The 14,200-nt window shown below is 30.1% G+C and overlaps 2 protein-coding genes across 2 annotated transcripts; one reads left to right on the top strand and one right to left on the bottom strand.

Moving 5' to 3' along the window:
- The first annotated feature begins 3,299 nt into the window (after positions 1-3,299).
- Positions 3,300-4,215, top strand: LOC141525996 (uncharacterized). The gene is made up of 3 exons (XM_074240705.1): positions 3,300-3,519; positions 3,595-4,046; positions 4,115-4,215. Exons 1-2 carry the CDS (start codon positions 3,300-3,302, stop codon positions 4,044-4,046), a joined length of 672 nt encoding a protein of 223 aa, XP_074096806.1. The 3' UTR covers positions 4,115-4,215.
- Positions 4,216-8,221: 4,006 nt separating this feature from the next.
- LOC141526037 (uncharacterized) lies at positions 8,222-14,200 on the bottom strand. Its single transcript, XM_074240768.1, has 5 exons — positions 14,155-14,200; positions 10,124-10,318; positions 9,433-9,754; positions 9,057-9,327; positions 8,222-8,823 (listed from the first exon to the last, which is right to left on the bottom strand). Exons 2-4 carry the CDS (start codon positions 10,283-10,285, stop codon positions 9,173-9,175), a joined length of 639 nt encoding a protein of 212 aa, XP_074096869.1. The 5' UTR covers positions 10,286-10,318; positions 14,155-14,200; the 3' UTR covers positions 8,222-8,823; positions 9,057-9,172.

Genomic DNA, 14,200 nt, shown 5'->3' on the forward strand with positions numbered 1-14,200 from the left:
ATATTATTCACCATGTAATAAGTCACCGTACAATATTTTGCAAGCTTTTCGTGCTTGGTATATATAACCTATACTATCAATAATAACAATAAAAAGAATCATGAAAATCAAACGTTAAATAGAATAAAATTACAATTTTAAATAGACTAGATTTGAATTAACCGCCTATTTTATCAAACTTTCAATGGGAATAGTTATGCCTCCATCTAGTTGCGAATTGTTTTATTGACTCGAGCGTTACTTACCGTCGTTTTTTCGCCCGGGAGTATTAAAATACTCGGTTCCAGTGCGGGAAAAGGAAATTTGAATTTAAATTAATTATACTGAACGACTTGTTATTTGGTTATTAAATCGTGTAAAATGTACTTATTTCATTTATTGACTAAACATTTAAATATAAGATTATGATTTGAATTACAGAGGGTAGATTATACAGTTCTGGGCTCTCAAGGAGAAGTGAGTTACAAAAATGTCGGCTCGAAACCTCCGACCTCACGTCTCTCCTGCATACGTCACACATATATACTCAACTATTACAATTCGTCCTTCGCTTGACGCTTACACTAATACATACAACTAAACTTATCTCGAAATACACTTATACATATTGCTTTTTACATGTATATCTACAATATAAGAAACTGAAAAAATATATATATATACATAGACACACATATATACATACATATATATACATATATATGGGGTATTCCATGCCAAATCGACCACTTTTGACCCCGACCCTTTTCGATTTGGCCGAAAGTTTTCCATCCTTTTCTACCCTATAAAAAACGGTTCTCAGAATTTTTTTGAATTTTTTTACCTAACTCCAAAAAAGTTATGAATTTTTCAAAAAAATGGCTTTTTTATTTTCAAATAGCCATAACTTTTTCAAAACTAAACATTTAGGTACCTTTTTTTTTTTTAAATTTTTGTTTTTAGATGTACTTTCCGATAAAAAATATTAAAAAATTTTTGTAAGTCAATACATATGGAATTTTTCAGTTTTTGACAAAAATCAATGATTTTTCGAAGTTCGACATTTTTTTTTTTAATTTTTTTTTCTAAAATAAACTTTAATCAATTCCACAGTTATCCCTGTAGAACCCAGATTGGGCCGATTTCTCTTTCTATTTTTTTTATTCAATTGAAAAAATATTGTTAAATTTTCAAAAATGGAAAAAAAATTTTTTTTCATAAATTTTATTTATATAATGAGATAAATACAATTCAACGATTTCACGGCATTATATTCACAATTTAGAGGCTTCATCGATGACTGTAATTTGTAAGATCAATAATTGATGCAGCTAAAATTAATTACTATTCTCTCTGTCGTTTAAATATTTTACAAATTCTGTGTTCATTCGAATTCGAAAAGTTTTTAACTAGTAAACAACCATTTTTGTCCGGAATTATACAATGTAGTTGTTGAGTTCCTGTAATCGGTTTCGTTTTCAAAAATCGATCATTTAAATCATTTACTGCTGTGTCATAATCTTCTTCTGGGGAAAACTTCACTATAATATTCGGCAAGTTATCCGGTGCAGAAGCCCATTCAAAAAGTTCTTCTGGTGTCGTTATTTGTTTGTCTACCGCGAGTTGGAGACTTGCTCTCGCTGCAAGTCGTTTGAGAATACCACCGATTCCACCACACGGACCTTTCCCATGGGCAGTCGCAAAAAAATGCCATTCAGCAGGAATATCAAAATCATCTTCGTGGTAATATAAATTTACAAAGTTTTTAAATTGTTGAGGAGCTCCATCAGAAAAATAATAAATCTTGTTACAACGTTCAGGAAGACTTTTCACGTAATCAGTTATTATTTCGATGAAAACATGAACAGCAACGGCATCATGTTTGTTAGAATCTGAGATAATTACTAAACTTTTGTGTTCAAGTTTGTTATTTACTGTATAATAAATAACGACTGGAAAAACTGTTGCCTGATTATTATTCCAGTGAAAACCAGCTGCCGCATTTTGTACTACGAAGGCATAATTTTCTGCAAAATCACAAATAATAACGTATTCGTTTGGTTTCAATGTTTCTTTCAATGTCTTCAAGAATTGGGCTTGCTCCTTAGCAATGAACGAATGAGGTAGAAGAATTTCTAACTCACTACAAAATTTTTCCACAAATTCTTCTGTAGGCTTAATAATAGTTTCTAAACTACTTCTCGGTTTTGATATCCAATATTTATATGTAATATTCTCGATTTCCCGGTCCTCAAAACATTTTAGTAAAATTTTACTCAACTCATCGACCCCAGTACAGTTTTTACATCCACCTAAATAACACTGAAAAGATGGATTTTCACATATAATCATGCTCAAGTAATCGCTGTAGTGTTTAATGGGCTTTTCTGTGTTCCTTGTCAAAGAATAAATATTTGCACCTAAAATAACAGTAATTTAGTAAACTTAAAATTCACGCATTTATAATTATTAATTAATTTGATCATTACCAAGCATCATTAACTTCACGTTTTGATGAATCGTATTTATTTTCATAAATTTTATTTATATAATGAGATAAATACAATTCAACGATTTCACGGCATTGTATTCACAATTTAGAGGCTTCATCGATGACTGTATTTAGTACCCTGATAGCCAGCGTTTTCTCAGTAAGTGTTGACTTCCAGCAGTTACGGTTAATTTATACATCAAGTTGGCGGTAATTCTTCTTTCAACAACAGTTGTAAGCAAATTGACGGAAATCTACGGCCGCAACTTGAATACAAGTTAACAATCAAACTTGTAGTTAAATTTTCTTTCAACTTGACTACAATTTGAAGGAAATACTTGTACAGCAAGTTTTGACGTCTATTTGCAGAGTAAGTTATAGGTAACGAATAGGTAATCGCTCGCTTTGCCAACTCTTTCCGTCAAGTTTGCTTCAAATTGCGGACGTAGATTGACAGTAAGTTATAGGTAAGGTGGCTATCAGGGTAAGATTCAAATTTTAATATATCAATTAGATCGATAAACTAGGGATAACAATTATCGACTTACCTATAGCCAGTAAACTAGATGCTATAAGCTAGTATGTTTTGATTAAAAGTGCGGCTTTTTCATTTTGAGATCTAAAACATAACCTATAAATCTTTTGTGCAATCTAGTATTTTATAAAAGATTGTCATTACATTTGTTGTATAAATAAATAATTTCTCTAGTTTATAAGCGCTTTTTTAATTTGTCTTTATGGCGTCAAAAAAGGTATTTGATCGGTGTTGTAATCCTTTTGAGTTGGAATCTCATTTTAAAAAATTGGTTTACGTCCGGCGACTGATATTATGAAAGTAACGTTAGGATTAGATGATAATTATTTATTATGCAGTTCATGTCGAAAAAAAGCTTCAGAGTTAGTGAAGCAACAAACAAATGTTCGTAATGATCCTAGTGGTGATGTAAGTGACCGTGAAGACAACTATAGTGACAATAATGACAACAATGATCAGGCTGATAATGATAGTAATACAACTGCCATGGATCTCCCATTATCCTTATCATTCCGTAAGTTTTTTTAATTATTTATACGTTACTTGAATACATTTCTAGTAGTTATATGTTTCACTATTATTTTTTAAGGTTCCATGTCATTTGATAGCGAACCCAAAGCATCACAATCAAGCTCAGGATCCCAAGTTAGCGCTGCAACTCAATTACCCGTAATAAACCATGCATTAGAATTGTTAAATCAATCACCGATTCCATCGAAGAAATTGAATGATAATCAATTTTTGAACAATAAAATAAATCGGGTATCCGACAGCTTGAAAAAAGTTTTGCTTTCTTCTTCAGATGAAGAATCGATTGATGACGATGGTGAAAATTTTCGCTCTCTAATTAAAATGTTGTATGATAAATTCAACGATAAAGAAACTGATAAGTCTTTGAAAATACAAATTTTAACATTATTACCTGTAAAATGGAGTGAGAGACGTATTTGTGAAACTATGAATACATCAAGACATTTGTCAAGAGTAGCAAAAATTTGGTTGAAGAAACGGGTTTACTTTCTACACCTGAATCGAAATTAGGTATGGGTAGCGTAAAATCGATGTTTTAAATACACTTGAAAACTAAATTACTCAACATTTTTGTATAGGAGGACAATTACTGATCAGGTAAAATTAAAAGTTGAAAATTTTTACAACGATGATGAGTATAGTGCTCAAATGCCCGGTATGAAAGACTTTGTATCACTTCGAAGTGATGATGGTAATCGGATACACGTCCAGAAAAGACTTATCCTGTCTAACTTAAAAGAATTATACCAATGTTTCTGTGAAATAAATCCTACTGAGAGAATTGGATTTTCAAAATTCGCTTCTTTGCGACCAAAACATTGTGTGTTAGCAGGGGCAAGTGGAACACACACCCTCTGCGTGTGTACGATTCATCAAAACGTGAAGTTAATGATGCTTGGTAATGATCAAATTAATTAATAATTATAAATGCGTGAATTTTAAGTTTACTAAATTACTGTTATTTTAGGTGCAAATATTTATTCTTTGACAAGGAACACAGAAAAGCCCATTAAACACTACAGCGATTACTTGAGCATGATTATATGTGAAAATCCATCTTTTCAGTGTTATTTAGGTGGATGTAAAAACTGTACTGGGGTCGATGAGTTGAGTAAAATTTTACTAAAATGTTTTGAGGACCGGGAAATCGAGAATATTACATATAAATATTGGATATCAAAACCGAGAAGTAGTTTAGAAACTATTATTAAGCCTACAGAAGAATTTGTGGAAAAATTTTGTAGTGAGTTAGAAATTCTTCTACCTCATTCGTTCATTGCTAAGGAGCAAGCCCAATTCTTGAAGACATTGAAAGAAACATTGAAACCAAACGAATACGTTATTATTTGTGATTTTGCAGAAAATTATGCCTTCGTAGTACAAAATGCGGCAGCTGGTTTTCACTGGAATAATAATCAGGCAACAGTTTTTCCAGTCGTTATTTATTATACAGTAAATAACAAACTTGAACACAAAAGTTTAGTAATTATCTCAGATTCTAACAAACATGATGCCGTTGCTGTTCATGTTTTCATCGAAATAATAACTGATTACGTGAAAAGTCTTCCTGAACGTTGTAACAAGATTTATTATTTTTCTGATGGAGCTCCTCAACAATTTAAAAACTTTGTAAATTTATATTACCACGAAGATGATTTTGATATTCCTGCTGAATGGCATTTTTTTGCGACTGCCCATGGGAAAGGTCCGTGTGGTGGAATCGGTGGTATTCTCAAACGACTTGCAGCGAGAGCAAGTCTCCAACTCGCGGTAGACAAACAAATAACGACACCAGAAGAACTTTTTGAATGGGCTTCTGCACCGGATAACTTGCCGAATATTATAGTGAAGTTTTCCCCAGAAGAAGATTATGACACAGCAGTAAATGATTTAAATGATCGATTTTGAAAACGAAACCGATTACAGGAACTCAACAACTACATTGTATAATTCCGGACAAAAATGGTTGTTTACTAGTTAAAAACTTTTCGAATTCGAATGAACACAGAATTTGTAAAATATTTAAACGACAGAGAGAATAGTAATTAATTTTAGCTGCATCAATTATTGATCTTACAAATTACAGTCATCGATGAAGCCTCTAAATTGTGAATATAATGCCGTGAAATCGTTGAATTGTATTTATCTCATTATATAAATAAAATTTATGAAAAAAATTTTTTTCCATTTTTGAAAATTTAACAATATTTTTCAATTGAATAAAAAAATAGAAAGAGAAATCGGCCCAATCTGGGTTCTACAGGGATAACTGTGGAATTGATTAAAGTTTATTTTAGAAAAAAATTAAAAAAAAAAATGTCGAACTTCGAAAAATCATTGATTTTTGTCAAAAAACTGAAAAATTCCATATGTATTGACTTACAAAAATTTTTTAATATTTTTTATCGGAAAGTACATCTAAAAACAAAAATTTAAAAAAAAAAAAGGTACCTAAATGTTTAGTTTTGAAAAAGTTATGGCTATTTGAAAATAAAAAAGCCATTTTTTTGAAAAATTCATAACTTTTTTGGAGTTAGGTAAAAAAATTCAAAAAAATTCTGAGAACCGTTTTTTATAGGGTAGAAAAGGATGGAAAACTTTCGGCCAAATCGAAAAGGGTCGGGGTCAAAAGTGGTCGATTTGACATGGAATACCCCATATATATTAGAGTAGGGGTTGTCTTATTACACCAAGTTTCTTATACCTTAAGTTACTATCTTATTAATTAACTTAGATTACTATCATCATATCTACTTTAAATATCGTTAATATCAACACTAATTATTATTATTGTTACTACAATTATTCGTATGTTTGTATTTTGTAATTACTATTATTGTTAACATTATAATACTATTATACTAACTTATTATTATTTGTTATTAATTGCTCAGGGGGGTTTTCCCCGGAGTCCGACTCTCCGAGGGCCCAGCCTGAGCGCCATCCATTACTGCTGCACCACTCCGCACAACAAGGCGGTTAGTGTGTGCAGCAGGCCAAATTCATTTGCCTAAGTAGACGCAGGGATCCCAAAATGACAGCCTTTTGCATCCGCACTGCTAGAGACACGGCTGCTGAACTGCAAGTCGGTATCTTCGCAAGTGAAGACACAAAAGACTGTTTCATCCCTCCAAGGACGCCGACAACCAAAACGACGAGCTTGACACGGTAACCTGAGTAGAGTTTGCCAATTTCAAACCATTTATTATTATTATTATTATTATTATTATTATTATTATTATTATTATTATTATTGTTAAGTTAATTTTGCATATTATCATTTACTTATCAACAGTGATATTATTATAATAACATAATTATTCATTAATTAATTTCTATTGTTGCGGCTGTGGTCCGACTTGTGCATGGTGTATCGCATTTGCCCTGCTCCTCACCCCTGTCTCTCAGGCTCTTGGAACAGTGACACGGGGAAACCACAGAGAAAACCCATGTCGATACATATATGTATAAAAATGAATCGATTATAAAAATATATTACTTATTATAGAAGTACAATTTCCAATTTACGATGAATATTTAAAAGTTATTTTAATATTTCCTTAATTATTCATGTAACAACCGTGCCATTGTTATTTGAATTTTATAATTTTAAGTTTTCTTATTTTGTATTTATATTTTATTGCTTTTGGGAAATGTTGTTGTAGGATATCTAAATGGTTAAGGGAACCCCTTGAAAGGTTCAACATGTGTTTTCTTTTTATGTGTTTCCACAAAGGTCTAATTGTTAGGCGACACGTGTGGATCATATTCGAGTGTATATTTTTTCGTTTTGAAGAGGTTTACAAGGATTTATTTATTTATTGTTTACTCCAAAAGAGTGTTATCCAAAATTTATGAGCCATAAAGATTTCTTTTTGGACGTTGATTTAACCGGATGTTGTATTTGTTATTACCAATTGTAGTTTTACATATTATCGGACAATTTAAATTCGCGCCTCCTGATTGCAGCGTCATCTTACGGATTCCACTGATGACATTACAGAATGGAACAACTCTGATACTATACAGTAGTATACTATTCGGGAGCCAGAAACGTCCTCTTGCGGAATATGGAACGAAAAACAATATAAGTAAAATTGAGAAAGGAAGGCGAAGAAATTTACCGTAAAATAGCTATTAGAGTGAATTGAATGTAGAATTTAATATCTTTCGAGACGATCATCCATTAATGACATTAAATGTCCGAAAATTACATCACGATTGAAATTTCAATCAAATGACATATTGTTCGAAAAAATTTTTAAATTATGCGTATTACTGATCGAAAATTTAATGACAAAATTGATTGCTGATGACTGTTGATAATGTAAATTTCACGTCAGCTGAATTGGTAAAACAGAAATCTTTAAATGAAACAGAGAGTGCGTAGCTTTTGGCTCTAATAATTGAAGTGTTGAAAAATTTATTTATACAAAACATTACAATAATAACTTATTATTGCAAGTAAAATAATGTTATAAAAATTATATTATATTAATCATCACTAATTAAAAATTATTATTCAATGAAATTATTTGTTATTAAAAATCAATGAAGTACACAGTAGATATTGTTTTTCTTTTTTATTTAATATTACAAACCGTTTGTTATGAAATTATAATAATTATCATTCAATAAAATTATTTTTTATTAAAAATTGAATAAAGTACAGATAATTGTTTCTCTTTTTTTTTTTAGCATTATAAGTCACTTTTAATGAAAACATTTTATGAAGCTTTTTTTTTTTATTTTATACTCAACTTTTTTTTCAATAGATATTAATTTTTATTTATTTATTATTAAATTTAACAAAATTTAATTTATGATTTTTTTTATTAAATTTAAAAAACTGTTTATGATAAAAAGGGTTAATCTTGATTATAGACTTGATTACATTTTCTTACGGAAAGTAGCCTTTTTCAAATCTCACTTCGTGGTCGCAGGCAGGACATCTTGAAGCACCGCTTGCAATGATTTCTTTGCAACAGTGCTGACAAAAACGAATGTGTAAGCACGGCACACACAATTGATATATCCCTTACATTATACTGCTCGCAAATCATCAAAACGCTGCCGTCAAAATTTTGACGAAGTAGACCTTGTTCAAATCGGACAGGCAGATTACAAAAAGGACACTGAATGTTCCTATCTCCTGCTGCATTTCTTATGTTCTCGGAACATTCTCTACACATTTGAGTGTGTAGACAGGGAAGACAAACAATCTCAACCGGATTCAATATACAAATAGCGCACATCATTCCAAGAACCTCTTCGTTCACAATTAGATCTATAAAAAAATGAAAAGAAACGGAAATAAAATATCAGCAATTAATGAAGATTAAGTTAATGTTGATCAACTAACACTAATTAAGGAGAGTCTAGTGGCAATGATAATATAGTATAGAAAATTAATTGAGGAGATCTTAGCGAAGTTGATAATAAATCAATATACTTTTATTATCAACTTTGCTAAGATCTCCTCAATTAATTTAACTCTTATGAATAATAGTTTATTATTACCATTTTCGATGATGATTAATTGCTGTGCAAGCATTAATTCATCATTGAAAATTAATCCGTTGCAGTAATCCTCTTGCAGATGCATGGTTCTTTCTAAAAAATCATCAGCAGAAAGTTCACCTCGATTCAGCAGTGTCCACAATCGGCGTAATAACATTTTTTTTTACATATGAATTGTTAGCTCGAGGGAATTGATTAATTGTTGCTGTTGGATTCTGCCGGAGCTTATTTAAATCCGCTTTCATGGTATTCATGTATAAAATATATTTTTCTGGAACAAAAAAAAAATTAAAAATATCTTTCGAATTCTTTGAGCTCGAAAATTGCAGAGATAGCCTATTAGATCAATGTTTTTTTTTTTTTTTTTTTAACTTACTCATGAAATTCCAAATGGTAGGATTAACTCCTACACGGTTTTGTAGATCTTGTTTTGCCAAAATCCCTGCATTAGTAAACGCATCTGGAGAGTTAAAGAAATTTATCAACTCAGTTACATTAATACACTCATTTTCGATGTAATTAATAAAAGCTTGCAGCGCCAGACGGTTTGAAGGGCTCAAAGCGTCGACCGACTGATTAAACGCATCGGCTACTATATCTTCAGGAAGTAGAGTAAGCGCCATGATTTTCATAAAAAATTCTTTTTGATTAATGTCGTGGAAATCGACACCATGATCAATTGCTTGCTGATAAATCATCTAAAAAAAAATCGATATTGAAGTAAAACTTTTTTTATTTAATTTAAGGATGTTCATGCGTAAAAAAATGATATTTTAGAATGTTGACAAATTCAATTATGTGATAATTGTCCACCAAAAATTTAAAACTCTTTGTCGATAATTTCAAAAAGTTATGAACAATTTACAAATAAAAATTTAAGATAGAATGAACATGAGAGAACAGTATTTTTTTTTGTATTGAAAATTATATTAATTATATTATGAAAGTTTTATTATCTACTAGTCAATGCTATAAAAAAGAATAGTTAAATGTATTATTTGATTCATACAGTTTACTTAATTGTATTAAAACAGTAGTATATCAACAAATAGTTAAAATCTACTTACACGAGCAAAACTGTCATATGTACTAATAACTTCAGCTTGTGGAAAAGCTCTTCGTAAACAATTTTTGAAGCATAAATCCGTATAAATACGTTTAATATTTCGAACACCTAAAAATGATTGACGCAGTTGATTCAATACTTCAACAACCACGTCTGCATTCATGTCTTTCCAAAAAATGGTAATCACCGGAAAAGCCTGTAAAATTTTAATAATTCTAAAACTAATTAAGCTTGTATTTTTCCAGTTGCAATAAACGAAAATTTATATGTTGCCATCGATGAAATTGAAAACAATGTTCCAGAACATATTATTTTCATACATGAAAATTAATAAACAACCTGTCACTTGTATGAGCTAATGTTAAAATTTTATTGATTGATAATATAAATATGATTTTATATTATATTTAAAATTTAAATAATATAAATATAATTTTATATATTAGTATTAAATAAAAAAGAAAAACAATATCTACTGTGTACTTCATTGATTTTTAATAACAAATAATTTCATTGAATAATAATTTTTAATTAGTGATGATTAATATAATATAATTTTTATAACATTATTTTACTTGCAATAATAAATTATTATTGTAATATTTTGTATAAATAAATTTTTCAACACTTCAATTATTAGAGCCAAAAGCTACGCATTCTCTGTTTCATTTAAAGATTTCTGTTTTACCAATTCAGCTGACGTGAAATTTACATTATCAACAGTCATCAGCAATCAATTTTGTCATTAAATTTTCGATCAGTAATACGCATAATTTAAAAATTTTTTCGAACAATATGTCATTTGATTGAAATTTCAATCGTTATGTAATTTTCGGACATTTAATGTCATTAATGAATGATCGTCTCGAAAGATATTAAATTCTACATTCAATTCACTCTAATAGCTATTTTACGGTAAATTTCTTCGCCTTCCTTTCTCAATTTTACTTATATTGTTTTTCGTTCCATATTCCACAAGAGGACGTTTCTGGCTCCCTACTATTCTAACAAAATGGAATGTACCAACTTGAAAATAAAATATCTGGAGCAGAGTAACTATCCGGAGAGGATCTCAGGCGTCAAATGGAAACGGACTAACTCTCATACTCAAAGTGATATACTATTCGCAGAAAATTGAACAGTACCAACTTCGAAATAAAAAATTCGACCGAAATTAGTAAAATCTCTCGTAGTATCGAAAAACGAGGGAGCGAAAATTTTATAAATTAAAATAACGCTAAAAAATAAAAAAAATTATATAATTATTGCTGTTTTATAGAAAGAACTAATAATTAAACTATTTAAAGCGCGTGACAAGTGTTGACATGTATACAGTAATAAAATAAATCAAGTTGAAAATAGAGTGAGGTTATGTTGACATCTGACTCGAGAATAGAGGCACTGTAGCCTCACGCCTACACGCTCACACACATTTTATGTGTGTTGTTGAACGTGTACTTGGCTTTAGGCACGACAGTGCCTCCGGATAAAAAAACAATCAAATTAAATTTGAAAAAAAACTTGTAACCTCAAAAAACGATTCTGCTTACGGTATATACACACTCGGAAGTCTGGCTTGAGAACGGAACTTGGCGCCAGATTCTACCGAATCTGTTGATCTCTAATATAATTTCATAAGGCAAAGATATTGCTTCAGTCAATTGTACAATTTCTTTAACTTTTTTCAAAAGTTAAATCCTTATTTGGCCTTTTTCAATTTTTAGAGCGAGCATGACTAAAAATTCTTCATTTCGTATGTCATGGGACTTCATTTTTTCATAAACATCTTTGAAAGCAATAATGAAGTTTTCATCTCTTACCAATCGTAGTAGAGTTTTGGTGTTGAAAACTCACAGCCAGATCATAAAACGTCATATTTTGATTTCCAAATGTAATTGTTGCTTTCTTCAAAATTCCATGGATAAAACATTTCACGTGATTACATATAACGTTTCTGATTTCACAACTTTTAACCATTAATCTTTTCATAAATTTTTTTTCTTTTTTGAGTACGGGTAAACCAAATGTGCATCTGTTAATCAAGTCTGTTAGAATGCATTCAAGATTCGATTGTCTCTGACTATCGATTTCGTCTCTAGAATAATTGTTACCAAATAACTTTTTGTGCTTACGAAAATATTTGTCAGGATCTTCAACGGGGGGAGTAGCATAGAATAAAGTTCTGGATTTTCCAGCAAAAGAGTAATAAGCCTGTAACAATTGTACAATTTCTTATCAACCTCTATAAGCTGCAACATTAATGAACAATGTGCTTCAATCTTCTTTTACAGTTGCATGAATATCAACATAGGCATGAATTAATGCATCTAAAGCATGTAAATGGTCATCCTCATGCCACTATGTTTTTTTTTTCGTCAAATCGAAAACCTCCATACTTGTACGCGTCCGATATATAATGTAACACATGTTTGTCATTATTGTATCAATAGTGTCTTTTTATTAGTACTAGTGACCTTAATATTAGCGTTGTGTTTTAATTAACAAAGCTTCAATGTATTCAAATCGATCATTAAAAACAGTAAAAGTTAGTAGCGTTATTTTACCATTAAAGTCATTAGCTCAGCTTCAACATTAACACCAGGGTCTAATAACTTACAAAAGATCTTTTTATTTCTAAATAAACAAGCGATATAAATCGGTTGAGTTCCGTCGTCAGCCATTACATTGACATCTGGACTGAACGTTTGTAACAATTGTAATGCTTTATAAATGCTGCGTAACCAGCTTGAGGACCACTTGATACCAAACTACCATTAATATCAGCTCCATTTTTAAAAAATTTTTTTATTACACCCCAATTCTAAGTCTTAATGGCATGATAAAAACGATTATCTGCGTCGTAATTTGCAGAGTGGCTAGTTACTGTATTTGTATCCATAACTTTAAAATTGGCATTGGATCCTTGAATCATTTTTTTTTATTTATCGTGATAATGGTTATAAAAATAACAGGAAAAATATTTTTTGGTGCACAAAGCTACTGTAAAAAAGTTAACAGTTGATAATTATTTAATGTTTTTATAATAAAATTTTTTTCTTCTTTCAATTAATTTTATTTATATATTGTAAGAAATCAGGAGTATATTCAGAGGATCTAGAGTTTTTTTAGAGGCGTAATTCCGGAGTTAAACTTGATTTTATTCTGGAAAACATCCAAGTTCTTTTGGAAAATTGTTTTTGTCGGTATAGGGATGAGAATTCAAATGGAAAAAAAAATGTTTTGTTCTGTATAGATAAAAAAATTTGAAAATCCAAAAGTCCACGACTCAAAATGCTCATTTAATTATGAAATAATAATCAAATAAAGTGAATGTGAAAAAAAAAATATCAAACAGCTGAAACGGCACTATAATGCGCCCTAGTGGGATAAATATACACAATATATATTATATAGATAAACAATTATATATTATATATTATATTGTATATGTATTATAGATATACAATCTTTTGGCTTTTTTAAAAATTTTATTAATTGCAAATAAACGACTCCGAGTTACCTATGCTAGCTCGCCATCCGCATTTGGTGAACTACAATTCTTTCAAAGGATTAAAAAAAAAAAAAAAATTTTTGACTTAACCAATGGATTTTTTCACAAGTTACAGTGTTTTCAGGGTTTCATACATGACGGACAGACAAGCGCGCGCCTCACATTTATTGTCATGATATATTTATATGTGTTTATGTATATTACTATAAACTTAAATAGCGCGCTACGAGCGCGCCTTAATTTCGACCAATAAGAAATCAGGTCCTATTTTTTGTGAGTTTCGATTATTGACTAACTTCACACTGTCATGTATTTTTATTTTAAGGATATTCACTTTCAACCAATCCGAATGAGAATAGTCATTTTCGACCAATCATATCACAAATAAATTGGTTTCACATCCATTTCATCTCAATTTTATATTTGAATTCTATTAATATAACATAAATTACTCTACATTCACTCCAAAAATTTTTCACGGTGTATGCATTATTTTAATAGTTAAAATAATAAGTAAATACCTTTTTTATTTTTACTCCTAACTTTTGCAACAAATCGTCAAATAAC

Source organism: Cotesia typhae, unplaced genomic scaffold (genome assembly GCF_013202065.1).
Source record: "Cotesia typhae breed Kobodo isofemale line unplaced genomic scaffold, CoteBio_Ctyphae contig_30, whole genome shotgun sequence".
Lineage (NCBI taxonomy): Eukaryota > Metazoa > Arthropoda > Insecta > Hymenoptera > Braconidae > Cotesia > Cotesia typhae.

Bases quoted from the DNA above. Each gene is read 5' to 3' on its own strand.
- LOC141525996 (XM_074240705.1), top strand. From the start codon at position 3,300: ATGAAAGTAACGTTAGGATTAGATGATAATTATTTATTATGCAGTTCA. The intron at 3,520-3,594 runs GTAAGTTTTTTT...TTATTTTTTAAG, and splicing joins CCCATTATCCTTATCATTCC to GTTCCATGTCATTTGATAGC.
- LOC141526037 (XM_074240768.1), bottom strand. From the start codon at position 10,285: ATGAATGCAGACGTGGTTGTTGAAGTATTGAATCAACTGCGTCAATCA. The intron at 9,755-10,123 runs GTAAGTAGATTT...ATTTTTTTTTAG, and splicing joins CATATGACAGTTTTGCTCGT to ATGATTTATCAGCAAGCAAT. The intron at 9,328-9,432 runs GTAAGTTAAAAA...TTTTTGTTCCAG, and splicing joins TACCATTTGGAATTTCATGA to AAAAATATATTTTATACATG.